The following is a 24,537-nucleotide window of genomic DNA, read 5'->3' as shown; positions in this document are numbered from 1 at the left end:
TATCATGTTTAGCCAAATTATCAGTCTACATATCTTTATACAACAATTTCATATATTTGTTTTGGTTTTGTGGAGATGTATTATTTCCCAGCTTGACTACGCCAAAAGTAATAATACATAATAACAATGAAAAGAAATTCAGCGCAAAGATTATATTTATTTTTAGAAAAAGGTTCCATCACCCAATGTCTCTCTATTTATGCAGAAACGAAAGAAGCTTCCCATTGCGCTCACTCGTTTATTTCTGTGCGCTCAAATAGCCCTGTTTGGCTTGGTAGAAGCGAACAACTCATTTTATGAACCTTTCATTAAACTTGTCTAAGCGTTGATCTCATAATTTTGTTTACAGGACAACATTGGATCACTGATATAACACCGTACCAAAATCACAATGTTAATTATATTAAATATTGTTGGGGCTGGGGAGAGGGGTTGGATCTTTGAACAACAATTACGCGCAGCTTAGCTAGATGTTGTAGAAGCCTACGCCTTTAAAAGGACAGAGGCAGCTCGAAATATTTTGGTATTGAACGGACGTGCCATTTTAAGTCAGCAGGGCGCGCGCACTCCACAGTATACGGATTCGCACAACATCCAGTAAGTAAAAATAATTTATTTGTTTTTTTGTGCAAGTTTTTGAAGGTCTCGCGGTTTGCATTATTCCAGTCACGTTATCACAACTGCTACCACAGTTATATCGTTAGTCAACGGGAGCAAAATCATAGAAAGTGCAAAAATGATATTGGGAATGCCTTGGGGGTCTGACAGATGTATTCCATATATCGGGAGACTCGCTCATCTCCGAATCCTCGCAGCCATTTTTTTCCCAGGGAGAAAGAAACTAAATTCTATTAGCTTGTTTGGTGGGGGAGGCCTTTGGTCAGAGTGGTAGAAAGCAAGTAGCGAACAACGCAGAATGAAATACATCCACGTTCCTTACATTCCGGATAGAAATGCTGGAGCTGAATCGTCATCGCATTGTAATTCCTGTCAAATATTTTTTTGCCCCTGCAGCCGTTAAACTCGCCAGCACGTCGAGAGTAGCCCCCCTTTGTTGGATTTGTGTGGCGAATTTATACACCAGTACCCCCCCCCCCCTTTTTAAATTTTTTTTTTTTTTTAGGTGATGTAGGTCACCTCCCGCGAAGGTGACCACTCACCCCAGGATTCGAGAGTAGCGCTCGAATCCAGTTCTAGATCGAAAGGGGTACGGTCAGTTAAACCACACAACTGTAACTGTAGCCTGTAAACCAGATGAAACTGTAATGCCAAGAACAGGCCATTGTTAACCCCGTATAGGGATATCATTTACCGTCTGAAAAAATATCCAGAAGTGTACTGCGTGAAGCCGGGGACTTTACAGTGTTGTGTCAGGCATAGACAACATGGGTCTCCATCCGTCTGGGGGGCGGCACCAAATGGCTGCCCACAATCACTGTCCAGCATCGTCCCCGTCGGTTCGCAAACTTGCCTTGGGAGGCAGAAAGGGTGGCAAATTTTTCTTAACTTGAACCTGGGCCCCACATGCCATTTGTTTCATTGGCAAACGCGTTGCCAGTCAGCCAAGGGCAACGTCGTTATTTTTTAAATCTGAGAGTTGAGTCGTCAGAGCGTTGTCACGGTAACTTCCGTTCGCTTTCCCGACTCTGCTTCCTTTTTTGACATGGAAAGCTGTTCCATGCATTGCCATCATCTCTCTGTTAACAAAATAAAAAAAAGAAAAGAAAAATCTTCCTGACGTAAGTGCAGAATTTTATGGAAGAGGTGGGAGTTTCAGTCACAATGTCCCCTTGTTCGACAGACGGAATTCAGTCACTGTCTCACTTTTTAAACCCCGTTTTGTCCGTTTAAAAACTCGGTCATATCCCTCCCCTTAGCCTGCAGTGTGTAAGCTGGTGTGTTGTCACTTTGTCTCAAGTTCCCGCAGCGGTTCGGGGCAGGGGGGCCCCCGGGGGTTCAAAATGTCCAGCAATGCTGCGGCCGCCATCTCCGCCATGATCACCAGCCAGGTGTACCCGCAGCTGTATTACCCACCGCCCACGCGCACCGTAACCCGGCAACGGAGGGAGGAGCAGGAGTCGGAGGTGCCTGGGATATTCGCCAAAGGGACTAACCAAGCGATCGGGGTGAGAGCTTGCGGCACGTTACTGCTTCCCAAAGGCGCGCGGCCATGGCGGGGCTTCAGGGCGGCGCGGCTTTTTAAGGAATTGCTTGAGTGCGTGGTCTGGTATCGAAAGCATAACGGAAGGCCGAGAGCACTGGGAGGAGATGAGAGCCTCCAACTATTCAAACTGCACACGTTCAATCTGACCATATTGTTTGAATGTTGGGGGTGGTAATGGACAGTACTGGCCTCCCGAAATATACTCTATGTATTAATCACAAAAAGCCATGTTTTAAAGTGACATGATGGTATTTGCTGAAAGCTTCAAAAGGATGGGAATTGAAACTGATCAACGCTATCGCAAAAAAATCAGCCCACTCTCCATCAAAGTGTATGACTGCTGTACTTCAAACAACATGTACTTGCCACTGGGCAGTCCTTTTAGACCAGCAGATTGTAGTCGCCATTTCACTGTAGTCAGGGAAACTGGTTTCTCTCCAGTTGCATTGAGTTCTTCCTGTGGTTCTGGTGCAACGTCATTGTCCCACTACTCTAATCTTCCCTCTGGTCAAAATAAACCCCAATGCCCCAGTGCAGTGTGACAGGGACTCTGTATTTTAGGAGATGCCGTCTTTTCGGATGAGATGTTAAACCGTGGTCCTGACTCACTGTGGTCATTAAAGACCCCATGACGCTTGTTGCAAAGAGTAGGGGGTTCCCCAGTGTCCTGGCTAAATTCCCAATCTGGCTCTCTCCAAATTGCCACCTAATCATTCCCCAATTTAATTGACCAAAAAAAAAAGTTTCACCTCGTTTCACCTTAGCTAATGTGTGAAGAGCATTCTGGCGCAAAATGGCTGCCATGCATCACCCAGGTGGGTGCTACACATTGGTCGTGGGTGAGCGGAGTTCCCACTCACCACTGTAAAAGCACTTTGAGCGTTCTGAAAAGTGCTATATAAATGCAATGATTCATTCATTCATTCATCTATTGGCCTTGTAGTTTCATCAGCCAATCCCTCTAATTCCGTCTCACTGCCTGTGGAAAGGGAAATGGACTCCTGCATTATTTAATTTTCCTGTATCTCTTCTTGGCCCTGCCTGATCCCAATGCGGTGACTGGCCGCTGAAAGTCTCCTGAGAAGAATTAGTCATAAGCGCAATACAGTTTGACCTGAATGACAAAGTGAACTGCAGTTCATTAGTGTTGGCGCTTTTAACACATACTATTTTAATGAGAGGGTGAACCAGGTTTGTGTGTGTGCGCGTCATTTTAATAATTCAAATATGTTCACAAAGTAAAAAAAAAAGATTGACATGTTTATCTTCCTCATTCTGGGGCTTCTTCGTGTGATGTTGATTTCTTTTTTTCTTCTGTCTTGCAGTGTTTCCAGATTTTGCTCGGTCTGGGCATTCTCGTAACGTTCCTGATTACAATTCTAGCCAGCGAACTGACTCTCCCCCTCATTGTGTTGTCAGTGACCTCTAGTTTTGTGGTGAGTCCTGTGTGGTGCGCTGAGAGTTTGTAGAAGATGTGTTCTTGAACAAATAAGATTTGTGTTATTTCCTGTTCAAAATTCCTTGGGCTTACTGTCTGAACTATGTGGATTATTAAAAATGGTGCTTTGGAGCATTTACAAAGATTTCTCAAAGAGTCAAATGTAGATTAAAGTGTAACTAATAATTACATATACTCGATAACACCCCGCGTTTGTAATGAAACAAACGTGTGGTTCAGAAACTAGAAACCGATTTTATGTTTTTCAGTACATCACTAACGGGGTCGTGTCTTGTTCGCGATGGAGATGTAGGGCAAGAGTGAAGCGTCGTCGTGTGGTGGTGAGTCTGAAAATGTTGTGTACCTACAGTATATATCTTGCCCCGCCTACTTATTCTTGATTGACACTCAAGAGTTCTGGGTATTTCTAGTGGTACAGTGCTTTCGAAAAGTGTTCAGACCCCTTCACTTTTTCCACATTTTGTTACATTACAGCCTTATTATAAAATGGATTAAATTCATTTTTATTCTTATCAATCTACACACAATACCCCATAATGACAAAGCTAAAAAAACAGGTTTAGAAATTTTTGCAAATTTATTAAAAATAAAAAATGGAAATATCAAGTTTACATACTGTAAGTATTCAGGCTCTTTACTTGGTACTTTGTTAAGGCACCTTTGGCAGCAATTACAGCCTTGAGTCTTCTTGGGTATGATGCTACAAGCTTGGCACACCTGTATTTGGGGTATTTCTCCCATTCTTCTCTGCAGATCCTCTCAAGCTCTGTCAGGTTGTATGGGGAGCGTTGCTGCACAGCTATTTTTAGGTCTCTCCAAAGATGTTCGATTGGGTTCAAGTTCGGGCTCTGGCTGGGCCACTCAAGGACATTCACGGACTTTTCCCAAAGCCACTCCTGCGTGTTGTCTTGGCTGTGTGCCTAGGGTCATTGTCCTGTTGGAAGGTGAAGCTTCGCCCCAGTCTGAGGTCCTGAGCACTCTGGCACAGGTTTTCATCAAGGATCTCTCTGTACTTTGCTCTGTTCATCTTTTCCCTCAATCCTGACTAGTCTGCCAGGTCCTGCCGCTGAAAAACATCCCCACATCATGATGCTGCCACCACCATGCTTCATCGTAGGGATGATATTGACCAGGTGATGAGTGGTGCCTGGTTTCCTTCAGACATGATGCTTGGCATTGTGGCCAAAGAGTTCAATCCTGGTTTCATCAGACCAGAGAATCTTATTTATCATGGTCTGAGAGTCCTTTAGGTGGCTTTTTGGTAAAAGGCACCTAAAGGTCATGTGCCTTTTACTGAGAAGTGGCTTCCGTCTGGCCACTCTACCATAAAGTCCTGATTAGTGGAGGGCTGCAGAGATGATTGTCCTTCTGGAAGCTCTGTCAGAGTGGCCATCAGGTTCTTGGTCACCTCCCTGACCAAGGCCCTTCTCCCTCAATTGCTCAGTTTGGCCGGGCGGCCACCTCGAGGAAGAGTCCTGGTGGTTCCAAACTTTTTCCATTTAAGAAGGATGGAGGACCATGACACAATCCTGTCTCGCAGGTCTACGGACAATTCCTTTGACTTCTTGGCTTGGTTTTTGCTCTGACACGCACTGTCAACTAAACAGGTCTGTGCCTTTCCAAATCATGTCCAATGAATTTAATTTACCGCGGGTGGACTCCAATCAAGTTGTAGAAACATCTCAAGTATGATCAATGGAAACAGGATGCGCCTAAGCTCAATTTTGTGTCATAGCGAAGGGTCTGAACACTTATGTAAATGTGATATTTCAGTTTCTTATTTTTAATAAATTTTAAAAAATAGGGTATTGGTGTATTGTGTGTAGATTGATGAGAAAAAAAAATGAGTTTAATCAATTTTAGAATAAGGCCGTAACTTAACAAAATGTGGAAAAAGTGAAGGGGTCTGAATAATTTCTGAAGGCACTGCATGTGCAATGTGCAGAAGAACATGTACATAACTTGGAAAGTGATGTCAAAGTAGACACATTTTAAGATTTTCAGTCCTTAATCCTTTTCTATGTGACGGCATTACTTCCAGTACATTATTTTAGTCTTATTGTTTAAAAAGCCTCCAGTCCAGCAGTCTTTGGCCTCTTTTCTAAATCATTTGATCTTTTTTTCTAGCACTTCTTTATCTCAAGCACTGTTGACTTTAACACACTATTTTGTTTATCAGTTGTGCTTCAACTTGTCTTTCTGTCGAATTTCAATAGTGTGGCATCAGTTATAAACAATGGCCCGATAAGGTATAATTGCACGGGCTACTTCCTGCTTCACACTAGTTTGGTTGGCCAATCACTGCGAACACTGAGCTTGAGAACCTTAGGTCGAGAAGAATTCAGTTAAAAGATGTGCATTTATTGAATGACAAACCAAAATATAAACTTTTTTTTTTTTTTACAATTTCTACCTACAATAACAGAAAAAGATGAGTTTTTACATAAACATCCTTTTAGATCAGCAGATCGTAGTTGCTGTTTCACTATAGTCAGGGGAACTGGTTTCTCTGTAGTTGCATTGAGTTCTTCCTGTAGTTATGGTTCAGTTTTATGACTGTTTCGCTTGCTAAACAACACAGGATATTTGTCTTCTGCCTCTTGATCTTCCTGGTCTTCTCCTGCTAACATTACTGCCCATCAGCTGGACCCTTCTGAGTGTACTCATAGGCGGTTTTTACCATAGGTCATAGGTAGGCAATTCCTTGGGGCCTCGTCTGCCAAAGGGGCCTCGTGTTTCCTTTTTTTTTTTTTTTTAATTTATAAACATTTTTCCTTTCTTGTCACTCCAAACGAATGATAATGTGTAATAGATAAAAAATAAATCTATCTACATGTAAATGTGGGCCTATCCTATTAAATATCTATATTTACCAATATTTATTATCACCCACATTTCAAATTTAATGGACTATTCCACTAGACCTCCCCGCATTTGCGCCTAATCAATGACGTAGAAATTTGAGTTTCTGTCAGAGGCAGAGAGTCACTATGTTACCATGACGCGTTTTCGAAGTGGATTTGAGAAGAGAAAGAAGAAGAAGGAAGATGCCCAGTTTAAGGAAAATTTGCCTAAACGGACGAAATTCTTTAATGAAACAGCCAGAGACTCCACGACGGAGGAGCAACAAGTAGAGTGAGAGCACCTATTATCGACCACCCTAACCGCTAGTGTATTTACTTCGTATTTATTAAAACTGGACATTGATACCTATTTAAATGTAAGTCCTGTAAAAATACACATAATAAATTGTCTAAATATAAAAAACCAACTTCATACATATACATTTAGTAACATTTATACAGCCTTATTTACTATATCAACTTGAAGACAAGCAACACGCTCGGAAGTATCTCATCGCAACCCATTAAATCCAATGGCGCAGACGTTGCTTCATAATTTCAAACTGCTTTCCTAACGGCTATTTTGCATCCTGCAACTTGAGTTACAACAGTGAATATGTACGGATTTCTAGACATGCTGATAGCGACCACCCTTTCTCATATTAACCTCAAATACGCAAGACAGGACACTTACAGGATACAGTATGCTAGCAAATGTAAGTTCTATTCATTTATGTGGGGTGGTCGATACACGTCCCCTTAGCAACCAAAAGCTAGCGCTGGACCTATTTGCCGGCACATTAAAAAATTGCAAAAGTACTTTTAAAAAAGAACCACTGGAGGATAACGAGGACATTTTTCCTACATAACTAGGTACAGGTTGTTACCGATATTTCGCCTTTTTTTCATATATAGTTGCAAATCAGTTTACATTTTCCTGCCTGTCGAATGAAGTTGGTTGATAATAGGTGCTCTCACTCTAGCTGACGTTACAACAGGTGTAACGTTAGTTGAAGAAGCTGAGCTAGCTAACGTTAGGAGCCTTACTGCTGCCTCAGCCTGTTGTGCATCCACCGCACCTACTACAACTTCTAGGGCTGTGTCTGCTGGTTGCAGTGAACCAGCTACAATGTGGGAGGAAAGTGTCAGAGGTGACACCGACAGACAGCAGCAGCCCACCACAAACCAGACACCCGCTCAGACCGGGACTTTTACCCCTAGAGAATAGTGGATGTTCAAATGCTTTATCAAAAAGCATCCTTTTCTTGCCATATTGTCTTCTTCTAACTGACTGAAGATCATTTGAAGTTCTTCAGTTAGAATTCTCATTTGAGTCTGTCCTTTAGTTATGTGGCTTTGTTAACTGAAAAGAGCTGCCTCCAAATAGTTTTGTTCACTAGCTATGATTGTGTTAAGCAAAATGGAGAAGGGCCTCACATTGGCCTGGGGCCTCCAAATCACTAAAACCGCCCCTGTGTGTACTGAACACTGCACTCTGGAAATCTTGAGCTTATTTGCATTTTCTCACTGGAAATAACCTTTTCGCCTCAATGTTTACTTGGCCCTGCACATCTAACCCTAACCTTCTCTTCTTTGCAATATTTAGTGTATCTTTAGTGCCTGTTCTACAAGATTTCACTCAATTTAATGACCCCTCATGCTGCCTCCCACCCCACCACCTCCCACTTTGCTAAATCATTGGATAGACTTCTAATAATGAATTTAATAGTAATTAAAGCCAAAAGCTATTTTGAGGAAAGTCGTGTTTGAGATTATTTTTAAGTAAAAGTCATCTTTTTCTGTTATTGTAGGTATAAGTTGAAAAAAAGTTTGTACTTTAGTTAGTTATTCAATAAATGTACATATATTAACCTAAAGTTAAAAAAACCTATATGTGGCCTAATACATTTGGCCTGTACTGTATATGAAAAACAAAATGATGGACAAAGATTTTACAAGTTGGCATTTTATACTGATTCCTATGAGAAATTTTGATTAAAACAAATGTCATGTATATGCAGTACAACTGCTTGTTTTTTCTAATTAACCGACGCCTAGACAGGAAACTATACTGGGTCTGTCAGAGTAGATTACCCGGCTGATTTATAAATATATTAATCAAGCAAAATGCAATAAAGCAGAGAAAACTGAGCAATTGAGGGAGAAGGGCCTTGGTCAGGGAGGTGACCAAGAACCCGATGGCCACTCTGACAGAGCTCCAGAGGTCCTCTGTGGAGATAGGAGAACATTCCAGAAGGACAACCATCTCTGCAGCCCTCCACCAATCAGGACTTTATGGTAGAGTGGCCAGAGAGATGTCCACCTCCTCTTCTTTTCTGACGTTGAAGCTATCATTGTGAGTGTGGTGTGGGGATGGCTGGTTTAAGCAGCCACACCTGCCCTGGGTCAAGCTAATTAGACCTGGCCAATTGGATAATTGGCCAGGCTAATTGGACCCAGGAACAGGAGTGGCTGCACCTGTGCGTAGTGAGGTAATCACTGCGCACAGGTTAAATCTGCCATCCCCACCCACACCAGGGAGCTCTCTGTCATGACAGGGTTTTTACATCTGCTCATTTGGTGTTACCATCTTGCCAAACCCTTGTGAAATAAATCTGGACTGTTTGAACATCTTCTCCCTGTGTCTCTGTGCTGGAGGGCCCCAAGAAAAGCCACTTCGGTGGCCTGTGGCAGGCGTGTTCGCCACAGTGAGATATTCACAACCCTGTGAGATAAAACAATGGTGTCTGTGGCTATACATCTATATTTGTGACTGTGCCTAGGTATGACAATTTTTATGTCCACAGACAGATAGTCCGAGATAGATAGATCTGTAGATACAAATAGGTAGATAGTTCGAAAGATAGATAGATGTATTGATGTTGATAGATACATAGATAGACAGACATAGATTGGTAGACAGATAGATACGGATATAAAAACTCATGAAGGCAGGTAGACATGCAAACAGAGGAAAAAGAGATGGAGGAAAACTGTGAGATATACAGACAGATAGACTGACAGACATGTTCTGTAGACAGAGGTTCGCTGTTTGGTATGAGTGAGTAATGAATTGAAACTGCGCCGGTTTGTGTTGTGTGTCCTGGCTGCAGATCCGAGCCACTGTGATCACGAACGCTGTGGGGGTGCTGGTGGCCCTCGTTAGCATCATCATCTACTGCCTGAGTTTCAGAATCTGGCGCTTGGTGTCCTGCAACAGCAACTACTACTGCACATATGTAAGATTTTAAAAAATCTTTTGTTTAATCTAAAAATGTATAAATCGTGTATGATTGTTCATCAACCTGTAATGTTGATGAACAATGTAGTGCATGTGTGTTTTAATGTAGCGTAAACATACGTGCATATAGTGTAATCTGTAATTAGTTGGACACAAGTTTTGCTGTTTCCTACATGGATCACCCGATACTGATGTAAATGTTTGAAATCTAAAGCTCACAGTCTGCACTTTAATCTTATAGTGTTTTATTTCAGTGTGCTGGAGTACAGAACCAAAACAACAAAAATTGTGTCGCGGCACAAAATTTTTTAACTGTGTATTGGAAGGGGTTAGAAAGGCAGTGGATAGGGCTCCCCTACAACTGAAACCAGAGAAGTAGGCCTTTCCTATTGGCCTTTGCCATTAGCATACCATCTGTGATACTAGATAGACTGATATGGCATAATTGCTCTGAAATGAGGGAAGTAGGTAAGGTCATTCAGTAAGGTTACAGATGCCCTTCACCCATCTAGCCTACCCTGACTGCACTGTCTCCATGGCAATGCCGCATAGGACAAAAACCCGACGGCAGCCTTGATAATCCTGCTGGCCCTGTCCGTCTTGGAGCTGGGGTTCGCCGTCATGACGACCGTTTTCGGCTGGAATCACCTCAAAGACACGGAGGACCCGGTGAGAGATCAAACCACTCGGAACGCAGCAGTCTGAGTGAGAGGTTTCCACGGCAATGGAAACAATGCTTGCATAGCTATTGCCGCTGTTACTGTTGGCTTTTTAAAAAAATTTAATTGAAAAAATTTTTTTATTAGGCCATGATTTTTGTTTAAGGTCCCTTACAAGGATGGACGTATAGATGACTAACACTCAGTATCCAAGAGTATGAATTTGTCCAAAAACAAAAAAAGTAAAAATGCTGACCCTCAATTCAAAAATGATCAATCAGTCCCATCACAGTAATCCAGGACCAGATTTTTTCTTTAATGAGTGAAAAAAGAAACACCAATGGTCTCTTAATTTAGCATCTCCTTTTTCTGGGTGGCTATGTATCAAAGATTTTATGGAAATGCCAAAAAACCAAGCCTGCTCAATAAAAGATCAGCCCAACAATGAATGAGCAAAAAATATTTCCTGTGGCACTTGGTAGTGAGTTCTGGTGCATTGGAACTCACAGATTTCTATCCCTCTGCCCATTTCATAGCAACAAGAAATAGCCATGAGCAAAATGCCATCTTTTGACAGTTAACAGCTGGTCATATTCTGGTACTTCCTTTCAGTTTTACCAAGGAGCCTGAAAAAAGGCAAAGGTCCAAATATAAAAATAACAGCCACTGTCAGCCACTGAGGGCAACAAAAGTAAAACAACGTCTTAGTTGTTTAAAATAAAAAAACCAGACAGAGACAGTTTGACTTCTCTCGCTCCCCAAGAATGGGTATATCCATATTTTGATTATAGACCGCAGGGTTTGGGTCAGTTCACTCCACCCCACCCCAGGGACACTTTAAAGTTCTTTAATTTATTTTATTTTATTTTATTTTGTTTATTTTTTGTCAGGGGTTAGGCTAGGGCAGTGGTAACCAACCCTGTTCCTGTAGGCATTTCATTTGAACCCTAGTTTGGCATGCCTGATTCTACTGAATAGCAGCTCTACAAGATCTCCAGCTGTTGAACGTGGAGAGCTTTGTCAGGGTCGTAGTGGAAAACCTAAAGGATGGTAGACCTCCAGGAACAGGGTTGGTTACCACTGATCTACAGATGCATTTTTTATTCCCCCCCCCCCCCCTTCCCTGGTTTGAACAGGACCTTGTGGCCTTCAGTCGAGAAGGATGGAGGGATGGAGAGAGGGGGGATGGCAACGGGAAGCCTCTGAAGGCCACCTCTTCCTCCATCAGTCTTTAGGTTGGTCTCTACTGGTTGACCTGTGCTAGACCTGGGCCAAACTCAGCGCAAAGTACAAACAGTAAAGTTCCTGCAGATTACCGACAGCAAAAACAAAGTGTGTTCTCACATTAAAGGGGCAGTTCAGCCAGAAATGAAATAAAGCTGTGTTTTCACTCGGCGCACTGTCTATCTATCCAGATAGATTCGCTGAGATTTCATGAGTTTTCCAAATGTCTGGTGCAGCTCACCCTTATACATCTTGCTTCTTCTGATGTGAGGGATTACATCAGTGCTTACTGGTGTAAGTAAACCACCTGCATTTGTTAACCTCTGATTTTTTCTGTTTCCTTTTATAGACCCATTAAAGATGACAACTGCGACGTCTCTGCCTTCCTCTGGTGGTTTAGGCCCAACCCAAATTTCCCAGAATTCCCTCGTTTTTTAAATCATTTATTTCTTAAGCTGGCGGCCATTTCACTGCCTGCCACTAAATACACTTGGACTCCTGAGCGACCCTCCAAGTCAGTTCAGGACTGTTAATCAGAATAGTGTAATCTAGCGTGGTGAGGACAATATGTAGGACGACATCGAGGCTTACAAAAGGGTGGCTACACCTTTCGCTTCTCAGGCTTTTTTCTCTTCTTTCACTGAATGGAGAAGAGAATGGAGGGGGTAGGGGGTGATGTTTCATTCACAAAAAAATCACTGTGTCTCTCAGCCAATGATCCTACTCAATAGGGCAGCATTGGCCACTGAGAGGTGTGCAGCTAGAACTGTGGTACTACCATAGCCTGTGGCACTATCATAGCCTATGGTACTGTCCTAGCCTGTGGCACTATCATAGCCTGTGGTACTGTTCTAGCCTGTGGTACTACCATAGCCTCTGGCACTGTCCTAGCCTGTGGTACTACCATGGCCTGTGGCACTGTCCTAGCCTGTGGTACTACCATGGCCTGTGGCACTATCATAGCCTGCGGTACTACCATAGCCTGTGGTACTACCATGGCCTGTGGCACTATCATAGCCTGTGGTACTGTTGTAGCCTGTGGTACTACCATAGCACCTGGTACTGTCCTAGCCTGTGGCACTATCATAGCCTGTGGTACTGTTCTAGCCTGTGGTACTACCATAGCACCTGGTACTGTCCTAGCCTGTGGTACTACCATGGCCTGTTGTACTACCATAGCCTGTTGCACTACTGTACCCTGTGGTACTGTCATAGCCTGTGGCACTACCGTAGCCTGTGGTACTGTCCTAGCCTGTGCCACTATGTGGTATTACAGTAGCCTGGTTCTCAGCCTACCTCTTTTTGGCCTTTATGTGCTGTTGATGTAAGCTCAATTTTCCCTATAATTGTATTGGTAATATCAGCTTACCCATCCCCTTTTTACCCGAATCAGAGCTGATCCAGCTGTAATGCACTGTGTAGTAAGACTGAGAATGTTTCTTTTTTTTTCTTCTTTTTTTGCACTTTATTGTTGTATTTATATAATCGTTTTTGGCACTTTTTAGATTGTATTACCACTAGTATTACACTTTTCGAAACAGTAGTGTTTTTCTATATGATCTGTCAAGATGTCCAGGATCTTTGAAACTACTAGCGTGTGCTGGTGTCACAAAAAAAAAAAAACTGTTTTCAATTTTAAATATTCCAATGCAGTTTTTGTGTTCATTGTTAATGCTCTTTTATTGGAGTACACCTGCAAACTCCACTGAAGAGTCACTTTCCTGTTGCAAGGCAAAAATTACAGGTCCCAGTTACTATCTAGAATTTTATATGGTTTTTATTGACATAAAAATATATTTCGCTATATATCCTCTTGTATTAAATTAAATAGACTTAAATGAAACAACATTATGAGATATGAAAATTTATATTTTTGCATTTTTTTGCTGGAAGTATTTATTTGGGAAGTGCCCTTTTGCAAAAAAGTGACTGCTTTTTTTTAGTCTAGAGAAAGATAGGCCTACTAGTTTCTTGATGAGCTATTTAGTAATGTCTTCACGTCGGTAGACATTTTATTACAATTTAACAACTGTTGTAAAGTTATCTTTCAGTGTAAGTGTGGTTTCTGCTCCTTTATTTCAGAGCTGCGTTCAAAAAGACAGAAGTGCAAACTTATTTAAAATTTTCCTGTTAGCTTTTGATCGACACCAATGTTTGCCAACAGTCCGAAAATGTAGTGTGCCATGAACGGAAAAGGCTGGGGCTAGCCAGGGAAAGTAAAGAAACAGGTAAGTCGATTGTCATTTAAGTATTAGTTAGTTCTTCAGATAGCTATATAGCCAATTCTCATGTTTTTTTTTAGGATTGCTGCAACACTAAAACTGGCTACATCAATTCTGTATATTAGTTAGCTGGCTACTTGTTTACTTTGTAGCTAGCTGTTGATCAGTGTAACAATGCCATGTTAGCTAGTTATTGATAACCTCAACAAGGCTGTAGCTCGGCCTTCTGGCTTTATAGCCTGCTATATGTTTTTTTATTTATTGGGGTTCTATAAAGTGTTAGAATATTGCTGCTACAAAAATGACCCTCAGTTTATTCGAATTTAACACTATTTAAAATGTGTTAATGGAAAAGTAAAGTTGTTATTTTAAAATAGTTCAATGAACACTGTTACTGAGCAATGAATATAACTTGGCACATCCACCTTGTTGAACGCAGCTTTGAGCAATGTAAAGGCCATTTTATACTATATATACATACAGTGCCTTTTGAAAGTCTTGGTCTCTTTGTATGAGTGGCTTGATGGAAAGTACTTCTGAGAAAGACCAACATTACTTTGTGCCTGGACTTTGACAGAAGCTATGAAACAAACCCTGAGACCTTCTGGAGGAAGCTTTTATGGTTCCAAGGAGATTATATTTGCGCTTTTTTTCAGACTGAAAACATTTGGCATAAACCAAACACAACCCGTCGCCCGGGTAACGCCACCATGCTGCAGATTGTTTTTCAGCCAATGGGATTGAGCAGATAGATAGATAGAGCCAAACACAAGAGCATTCTCGATAAGAGGTCTTGTGTTCAGAGTGAAGATTCATGTTCCAACAGGACAGTGTCTCGTAGCACCCTGCAGAAACTACAAAAGGAATGGCTTGAAAGCAAGGTCCAGTATTCTGGAATGGCCCAGACAAAGCCGAGGCTTAAAATCCCATTTAGAATTTGTGGCATGTCCCGAAAATTTCTGCCACTGTCTCCTCGCAATGCAGAATTGGAAAAAAAAATTAGCATGGAGCAATATTTGGGAATAAATTAAAAAATCTAAATGTGCGAAGCGCAAACTTCCCGAAGAAGACTTGGTCTGAGCCGATTGCTGCCGAATGCCCATCTGCATTGACTCCGAGGCTAAATAAGAGTAAGTAAGTAAGGCTATAAAAAAAAATGCTGATGAATAAAAAAAAATATTTTACTTCATTAATGTATTGAATGTATTGTGTTGATGAAGGGGAAATTATTACAACGTATTAAAATATGAAGGTGCACCAAAAATGGTAAAGGATTTCAGTGCTTTTTGAAGGCTCTCTACATGTTGTGTGATGTCTATGTTATCTATATCACATTGAAGTTACATTACAGTGTATTTGCTATTTAGTAATATGTATGTAATAAATATAATAAACATGTATGTAATAAAAATGGGTAAAAAACATGATTTGATTTTGTGTCTGTTCATGTACACATATAACCTAAAGTAGGCCAAGTAATAGCTTATGTGTAAAAGCTATTTAAAAAAAAAAAAAAGTACTTAAGCAGTAAGCAGTAAAATGTACAATTATGAATCATATTGACACAGTATCACACAAGTGTCACTGTACTACTGGTGGTGGGAGGGGGGGTTAGGGTTTGGGTTATAGTTGGGGGGGGGGGGGGGGGGGGGGGGGCTGGAAATTTGTCAGTGCCTGAAAATATGGGGCTGTTTGGGAAGGTTCCTCTCGTTTCTGGGAACCTTGTGCTTCTGGCTTTCATAATATTTATGACAGCTGAGAATTAAGGTCCGCTCCCTCTCAGCGTCTTGCTCAATGCTGTTTGAGCACAGCCTGTCCTCTCTGGGAAGCCGGGTCTGTTGGCCCCACCGGCCAGTGGCCGAGCTGTGCTGGCAGAGTCTGCGCTTTGTCATTATCTTTACTCTTTTTTGATACTTACTAAAGTCTGTGAGTGCAGGGCTTCCCAAACCTGGCCAGTACAGGACTTTGCTTTCGCCAGTTGCCTTGGTTCATTTAGCTGTGTACACTTCCTGACTTGTAGATTTGACTGCAGTAAAAATGTTTCACATGGAGACACGAGAACAGTCATGCGCTGTCATTGGTGGGCTTGTCAAGAATTGCAGCTAAAATGTCAGTTAGCATAAATTTAAGTTTATTAACACGGGAGTCACAAAAAGATACGGCCCTCTTTCCTAACCGTTTACCTCAAGTTAAAAACTGTCCTGGACTAAGCCGCCACTCTGATATCCCACCACAAGGGGGCAATGTACGGTTATAAAAATGCAAGATGAAAGCGACGATGAATCTAGAGTTTAAAAATGTCAGCATCCATCAGGGGGCATTAGTTCCTTTGTAATGTTCTTATACGGGGCAGGTCTAACATGCCATTGCACTTCATAGGATGCCTGTCTGGTCACAGAGATGGTCCAAGACCCTGAGAAACTGAGAAAATCTGAAGGTGCATGCATGCAACTGGGCCTCAATATTTACTAATACAAAACAAAAGCAAACTGACAACATGCTGTCTTTAGGTCAGTCTTTTAGATGTTGCGCTGTTATACAAGCGGAAGCAAATAACATTTTCTGGAAATCCTGGAACTTGAATTCACATGCATGAAATACATCGCGTTTCTGGGTGTGAATACTGAAATGCATGCTCTAGTTGTAGATATGAATACTGAAATGCTTGCTGTGGTTGTGGATGTGAATACTGAAATACATGCTGTGGTTGTGAATGTGAATACTGAAATGCATGCTGTGGTTGTAGATGTGAATACTGAAATGCTTGCTGTGGTTGTGGATGTGAATACTGAAATACATGCTGTGGTTGTAGATGTGAATACTGAAATACTTGCTGTGGTTGTGGATGTGAATACTGAAATTAATGCTGTGGTTTTAGATGAGAATACTGAAATGCATGCTGTGGCTGTGAGTGTTTTAGACTGAAATGGTAATGGAGCAGGGACCAGTGTGTATACTACATAGGGGCTATTTCAGGTCTGACACTCTTATGACTGAGGTGCTGTGGGAAGTGACCCGTTCACTGAAGTGAAAGGGTGCCAATCGAGGGGTTCAGAAGCAAAGTGATGAAGCATGAAATCTCCCTCCTCTCTCTCTCTCTTTCACTCTCTCTCTCTCTATCGCTTCCCCCTCCCCCCTTTTCCACCGGACGAGACCTCCGCCAGCTGCAATTTGTGCGATTTCACAGATCACTGGGCCCCTACAGCCCTGACAGTTTGCCCTGAGTGGGACGCGGGGGGGGGGGGGGGGGGCGGAGAGACAGAGAGAGAGAAAAAGAGAGAGAGAGAGAGAAAGAGAGAGAGACAGAGAGGTGAATGGGGAATAGCGTGAGGATGGAAAAACAAGATGGAGGGCGTGAAGTGGGCGGGTACAATAGACGTGTGGAGATGTGTGAATAGACAGCAGCAGTAAAAACATGGAGGACGGGAGGAGGAAGGTGAGGAAGGTGATGGCAGAGACAGATGGAGGACAGATGGAGAAAAGAGGAGTGGAGAGGGATGACAGCAAGGCAAGGCCGCTTCCTTTAGTTTTGTTAAGAGGCGGAGTACGGGCTCCTGGGGACCTGACCCAGCTGAGATGGAATGTTGTCCAGGAACGGTGGGAGGGTTTTCGTCCGCAGGAATTTCCCCACCTCGTTTAGGAAACTGCGCCCCCTCTGGCCGTCCGGACACCTGCGCTCTGCATGCAGCAGCTGCGCAGTAACTGTGACACGCGGCTCAGCTGGTGGGCATGACTCGCGTACTGGCGTACAGCTTTCCTGGACGTGACAGAGGATGCTTCGGCGATACGACCAGTCTACAGTTTTGATTAAGAACTTCACGCTGAGGCAGAGTAACAAGTTCATATTTCATATATTCTATCAAGTTCATATTCCACTCATCACTTATATCCTTCTACTTTGTTCCTGTAGCACTTTCATGTCACACATGTACTTCCTGTACCACTTTCATATTACATGTACCTCCATCCAGCACTTATATTCAACTTGTATTGTTATCTTGATGTTGTACTGGACCTTGTTTTCATGCCACCTAGTTTGACTTAACATTGCACTCTGACCTAGCCTATGCTTACTTTGTGAACTGGACTTAAAGTATTCATGGCTATGAATTACTGTTACAAAATGAGTATTGTATCGGACCAGTATTTTGTAGTTGTTCCAGTGACTTTCGTTACGCATTTATTGTCCATCACTTTGGATAAATCGTCTGCCAAATAAATGTAATATAATGTATCCTTATTTGCCTTGTTTGTTGTTGTGTACTTACACAAATGCTCTAAGTCAGGCCAGTGAACAGAGCATGCATGGAAGAGTTAAATAAAAAAAATTTAAGAGACAAAAAAAAATATATATAAAATAAATAAATAAATAAATAAATAGTCTTTAGAATTTTGGGCCTTCTGGTTTTTAAACTGGGCCTGTTTGCCGTGGTTTCTGTATTTTGGTTTAAATGGGACCACACACGCTCTTAAAGAGCGGAGCTCAACCGGACCCGAAGCCGGCCAGAGAAATTAGTTTTTCTGTTTGGTTCTGGAATCTCCAAACCAGTTCTCAGCCGTCCTTCATGACCTCATGAAGACATTTAACAAAAAATGTCAACGGATTGGGCAATGACTGGGCAAGTTAAATATTCAGAAACAGAAGCCATCATGAAATTCAGATGCCGATATTGTCTTCTTTGCCCAATCCCCCAATATAGAAACACATTCATGAATGCCCAACTGCCAAGGTAATTTTCAGTTCTCGCATATTTTCATCCCACACAATAACTTTTTTATTTTTCTTTACATTTTTCCGAACTGGGGCAACTGAGGAAAAAGTATGAAGCTCAAGGGAAGGACAGCAGGGTCCCACGTGCGATTACAAGCCCATGGTTGTCAGGCCCAGAGCCCATTACGCCACACGTTGCGTGATTATCGTGCTTGTGGATAACCTCCCGGGGCCGATTTCGCAACAAACGATTCCCTGCTGACAACTGATACGGTCCTCAAGGCGACTTGCCCGCAATAAAAGCGGTTTGGAACACTGCTTTTTTATCTGCTCTGTCGGACGACCAAAGAATAAGGGCGCAGTGAGACGCGGGCGTGCGAGTCGCAAATGAAAACACTGAATAGCTGAAACCACAATTTAGGGCTTTTCTTCTCTTTTTTTTTGGCGTATGCTTCTATGGGTCCATATTGGAAACGCCTGGAGGGATTCAGTGGGAGAGCGCAGAAGGGGGCGGAAAGCGAAGCACAGAGGAATCTCGTCTCCAAATGTTATCGCGTCGACCCTTCGGCCTTCCCTTTGGAATGCGTGCGGGCACACGCATCCATCAGTGCAGTTCTTTTAGGTGATATTTTCCTTTCAGTAATCGCAGGACAGCAGTTAATCAGACCGGTCATCTGGAAAGAGCTTTTAAAGGATCTGCATGTCTCTGGCACGGCTGAGTCAGACAGAAGCTCCACCCCCACCAGTGACCCTTTCGGCCACGCCCTCCCGTTACCATCGTAAGGGTCGATGCGCTTGATAAGATCTGTCGGGAAGGGAAACTGTCCAATAGTCAGAGGTGTTCCCCAGGTTCCACTACTTGGCCCTATCATAATTACAAAGCAGTTGTAGTGTGACAAGTGGATGTTTATTTTAAGTGACCGGGCAGAAGTAATACTAATAAGAAGTGTCATCTTTGTGTTGCACCTGGACTGAGATTTGGGGTCAGCTACAGGACAGGAGGCGTGGATAATCCCGCAGCTCTGTCTTTGGCTGGGTTTGAAAAGGTCCCATCTCTCCCTCTGGACTGAGTCTTGCATTCCCTATTTTCACAGTTTTTACTGGGCCAGTTTGGGTCACCGTCGGCAGTACTATTTTCATTCATTCAAATACAGACAGCTTTTTAATTGCCATATGTTCCTGTTTAGATATAAATGTATGCATGAGATGTATGCATGGGGCTTTTTGCTGATTGTTGGAATTGAAGGACTGTTTGACTGCAATAAATGGTCAAACATTTCAAGAACATTTTAATTTATCCCCAGAATGACGATAAACAAATTAATCGCTGCTGCACAGGCTACTAAACATGAAGTGGAAGAATATTTTTTGAAATTGGTGTAAAACCATAAAAAAGAAGAAAAACGGTACCCTTCCTGTCCTTCCTCCCCCCAAATAGAATTACTACTCAGGGATCTCGGGTTAAGGGAAAGTGGGGCCCCCCAACGCAGCCAATCGGAAAGCAAGGAGTTCAGAGGTCACAGCTGTGTTGTCCAGTTGGCCAAATGGGCAGACACAAACCCAATTAACCTCCGTTGAACTTTCCTCCATCCAGATGTGTACAAAATAGGTTTGCATGTGTTCATCTGTTCATAACCCCCCCCCCCCCCCCCCCCCCAGTTAAATTGCCCGTTCTGTGTAATAAACACAAAAGAGTGATTGGCTCTCCGTAGGACTCGGCCCTGAAGGTATTCCTATAAGAAGCTGGTGGTGTGTTAGCCTGATCACATGTGAATTTTTCTTGTGAGGGCACCCCTCACAAACAAGTAATTAACAGTAGATTCTTTAAAAGGAGCATTCCGTTGTCGGTGAATTAATCATGGGTTCATAGCCGATAGGAAAAGCCGTTAAGTTCATGCCACCAGTCAACAGATTTATACAACTGCGTATTTATCTGAGTAAAAATTTTTTTAAAAAGAGTATGGATGTTTATCCTGGAGAGCTCAAGTCTTGTGTATGCTAGGGAGTTTACAGGCATTTATAGCAGACGCTCTTATCCAGAGCGACTTACATTGTATCCAGTTATACAGCTGGATACATACTGGAGCAATGCAGGTTCAGTACCTTGCTCAAGGGTACAATGGCAGTGTCCTACCGGGGAATCAAACCTGCGACCTTTGGGTTACAAGACCAACTCCTTAGCCATTATACTACACTGCCGCCTAGAGAGCCCTGCCAGGTAGGTGCACATGTATTTGTTGGAACTTTTCACTCCGGTGACTTTCAAGAGTTTGAATAATAATAATAGATTGTATTCATGCAGCACATTTCACATTCTTAGAGCCCATTACAGTGAAATGGGGGGGGGGGGGGGATGGACGGATGGGCTTTGGGAAATGGAATGGTTGTAAGTTTGATTCCTGTCTGGGCGGGGGGGAGAGTCGTCTGTGCATCCAGGAAGCACCCACACACAGGAACTGTACAGCAAAATATGAGTGACATACGTTTCCCTGTATAACTGCCTGCTGAACAGAATAAGCACAAATAACAGTGATTTTATTATTCATTCATTTCTTTGCCGGCCAAGTGTGATTGGTGCTACAGAAGCAGCGACACGTTCTGCAGTATAAAACAAAATCAGTCCAGACAAACCTCGGCCTGTCCAAATGAAATAACCCTGTTTGCTCCACAGTGCACCAGTCCACTCTTACTGCATTTGTCTTTTAGTGATATTACTTAACATCAACTGTTTGTATAGCAAATACCACTTTTATTTTTGTACATGCCATTTTTATTTAAAATATTTTTTCTGAAGCAATTCAGGTTAAGTACATTTGAAGGACACAACTGCAATGCCCCCTTGTAATTTGAACCTGCAACCTCTATAGAACCACTAATAACATTCCACACTTTTGTAAACTGACAACCATTTACTGAAGCACAGCTGTGGTGGTGACATCATCACACAAAATGGATGCTCGCGATTCTAATGCTGCAACCTGTGATCTGGGCTCACCCATCTTTACAATTATATTTTTTATTTAATCCATTCTGTGACTTTGACCTTGTCTCTGCAGTGAACGCCAGCTGTGATTTATCGGCGGCATAAATCCTTCAGCTTCATCGATACGCTCTTGGGACGGGGGTCACTTTTTAGGTCAAAGATGGCAGCTAATAAATTGGAGGGAGAAGATGGGAATGGAGTGGATGGAGAGAAGAGAGAGAGCGGCAACGGAGACAGTGAAAGAGAGAGATTTTACAAACGAGTAAAGACAGAAAAGCCCGTAGGTAATGTGTAGAATTTAGAAAACAGTCATTCGATGATGGCTGCTACATAGATTTGGTGAGGAAGTGACTGAACATCTTTATTGGTGTTGTGTTGGCGTTCTGTTAATAGAGAGCGTCTCTATGGAGAATGCTGGGAAAACCAAACCCGGTGGAAGGGCCTTTTCTTGTACATACAAAGATAATACTTAACTCTGAAGAGTGAGTTTACCTAACCCTCTGAAGTCAGTGTTCTAGAACTCCATTGCTTTCAGTCGCCAGTAGAGATTGTTACCTCCGCACTAGAATGTTCAGTTAATCACATTGTGATCTTGCACCTTAAAAGGGTTCAATTGTAAGTGCTACAGATGTATGCTGCCCAGCCAACAATCAACGTCTTATCCTTAACTTTGACCCTTATTTTTCCAGATACTCGAGTTTGCAGCTTAATTTTGGTCACTGTCAAACTGTGTGTGTGTGTGTGTGTGTGTGTGTGTGTTTTTAATGAACATTTGCATTTAATGTTGAGTCAAAGTTACAAGCATATACTGAGTTGGCCAGTGTTTGCCCATTCAAAACACACATTCGCTGGTGTTCAGCACATTTCGCTTTGTGTTGAAAACCTTAATGGGAGTCTTGTCTCCCATTAGGTGTTAAACGTTTAACGGTAACTTCAGGGTCATTTTTTCAGCCAACATCCTTCGGTGTCCCTGAAAATCAAATGTTTTTCTAACTTTTTTTTCTTGCACACAAAGAAACCTGATAAGGAATTGTGGGCGGGGCTTGTGACTGAGAAGATTTATGACGTCGGGGTCAAGGGTAGAAGAGAGGCCTCTTGCAGCAGCTGAAGGACAGAGGGGCCATATTTACAAGGGGAGGGGAAGTGGAGCTGTGATAAAGGATCATATTTGTCAGATGGAATCAGAGGGGATAGGACATGTGAGGTGGAACCACTGGGAATGGGGCGGCAGTGTAGTATAATGGGTAAGGAGCTAGGCTTGTAACCTAAAGGTCACAGGTTTGATACCCCGGTAGGACACTGCCCCGTTGTACCCTTGAGCAAGGTGCTTAACCTGCATTGCATCAGTATATATCCGGCTGTATGAATGGATGCAGTGTAAACGCTATGTACGTCGCTCCGGACGAGAGCGTCCGCTAAATGCCTGTAATGAAACGCAATGGTGCATGTAAGAAAATATTTTCAACGTTAAAAAAAGAAGGTGACTCGCATGCACAAAGCACATACTCGCGGTGCGTCTGAGATCCCATCTATATGACAAAATCAGGAGGGATCCTTTACATGAAGTAGATGAGGAGTGGAGTCTTAGATGGTATAAAAAAAATGAATCAATGCATTATCAATAAATAAATCAGAATTAAATTGGTCCCTTTTTACAGGGGGAATTGAAAAAATAACTGAAAAAACTGAAAAAAATAACCAGTTTGGAACCAGTTTTGGAAAACACTGAAAATAACACTAAAAAAAATATCCAGTCCTACTCCTGAACACTGTTGATGCTGACATTCAATCAACATTCGTCCTTAACTGTGACTGACAATAAAAGGCAAGAATGATTTGTTTTCCTTAATAATAACAGTTTGGCAAGTGTAAAAATGAGTGGCGTGTGTTTACCTGTAAGTCAACGCTAAGGACATTTTTAGATGGAATACCAGGGCTCAGGCGCTGATTAATTTTTGGTCTGGCAAAACAGAAATGGCCCACAGAATCGTAACATGAAGCCAAAAATCAACTGTTGTCTCGATGGGACAAGAGGGAGGGAAGGCGGGGAGGGCAGTTGGTGATTTTTGGAAACCCTGTGGAAGATGAGATCCTGGGTTAGAGCTGTCCCATCTCAAACTGATAGGGGTCCTCTGAGTTGGGTTTTGGCCGGTGGGGGGGGGTACTGCTGATCAGCTGTCGGTCCGGTTTAACACTCGAGGTGTCAGTTCCTCCGCATTTCAATTACAAGCCCCCTGTGACCTCAGAGTGACCTCGAAGTGGCCTGCGATCTCTCTCCCTCTCCGGAAAAAAAAAACAAAAAACAACCAAAACCAAAAGAGTGCCTCTCAGCGGACGACCCCGTCTGCGCCCCCGAGTGTTAGCCACGTCTCCGACCGCATCGATGCGCCGCCCCCGAAGTTAAAAGCCGGCCTGACCTTGGCTTCAGTGTGCATCGCCTGGCGACCAACCGTGTCGACCCCCACCAGCCAACGCCCCCCAGTCCGGCCTACCTGGACAGCTGAGGCCTGGGCCTTGATTTCTTTCCTCTCTCCGTGATTAAATGGCCTTTTCCCCCTGACACCTCGACCTCAGCCCTGGATCAGGTCACTTGGCCTTGAACCCAATTATGAGATAAGGGCACTTAGGCGTGACAGACGGTCCTCTTTTCTCCATTTTGGGGGGGGGTAGCGGGGGGGGGGGGGGGGATCTCGTCTGACGTGCACTTGGCGTAATTGACAAAGGTCGGGGTCCTGCTATAAAGCACGCAAAGGGGCCCCTTTTTCGATTTTTAATACAAAACGAAACTCAGCAAATACTGCTCAGCTCCAACAGGATGGCCAAACAAGCAAACGCATGCAAATAAAACATATTTTTTAAAATTAAAGAAAATTGTACTGTTTCCTCTGGCTTTCCCTCTGTAGACGCCATTTTGTTTTCACGTTTCGGAGGGCGGAAGTGTCCAAGCTTTCACAAGGAGTTCAAACGTATGGATACATGTAGATCCATGTAGCTGTTGTGAAATGGTACATACTGCACTGCAACTGTCTTA

General features: G+C 42.8%; 1 protein-coding gene across 1 annotated transcript; it reads left to right on the top strand.

Annotated features, from left to right (window-relative positions):
• The first annotated feature begins 219 nt into the window (after positions 1–219).
• Positions 220–15,239, top strand: LOC118233836. The gene is made up of 8 exons (XM_035429847.1): positions 220–597; positions 1,919–2,126; positions 3,490–3,600; positions 3,872–3,943; positions 9,580–9,705; positions 10,260–10,376; positions 11,503–11,601; positions 11,940–15,239. The coding sequence occupies exons 2-7, from the start codon at positions 1,962–1,964 to the stop codon at positions 11,599–11,601; spliced, it is 690 nt and encodes a 229-aa protein (XP_035285738.1). The 5' UTR covers positions 220–597; positions 1,919–1,961; the 3' UTR covers positions 11,940–15,239.
• Positions 15,240–24,537: the final 9,298 nt, after the last annotated feature.

The sequence above is a fragment of the Anguilla anguilla genome, chromosome 8 (genome assembly GCF_013347855.1).
Source record: "Anguilla anguilla isolate fAngAng1 chromosome 8, fAngAng1.pri, whole genome shotgun sequence".
Lineage (NCBI taxonomy): Eukaryota > Metazoa > Chordata > Actinopteri > Anguilliformes > Anguillidae > Anguilla > Anguilla anguilla.
Note: the sequence above shows the minus strand (reverse complement) of the source record. Positions and strands in the feature narration are given on the sequence as shown.

Bases quoted from the DNA above. Each gene is read 5' to 3' on its own strand.
- LOC118233836 (XM_035429847.1), top strand. From the start codon at position 1,962: ATGTCCAGCAATGCTGCGGCCGCCATCTCCGCCATGATCACCAGCCAG. The intron at 2,127-3,489 runs GTGAGAGCTTGC...TCTGTCTTGCAG, and splicing joins GGACTAACCAAGCGATCGGG to TGTTTCCAGATTTTGCTCGG. The intron at 9,706-10,259 runs GTAAGATTTTAA...AATGCCGCATAG, and splicing joins GCAACTACTACTGCACATAT to GACAAAAACCCGACGGCAGC.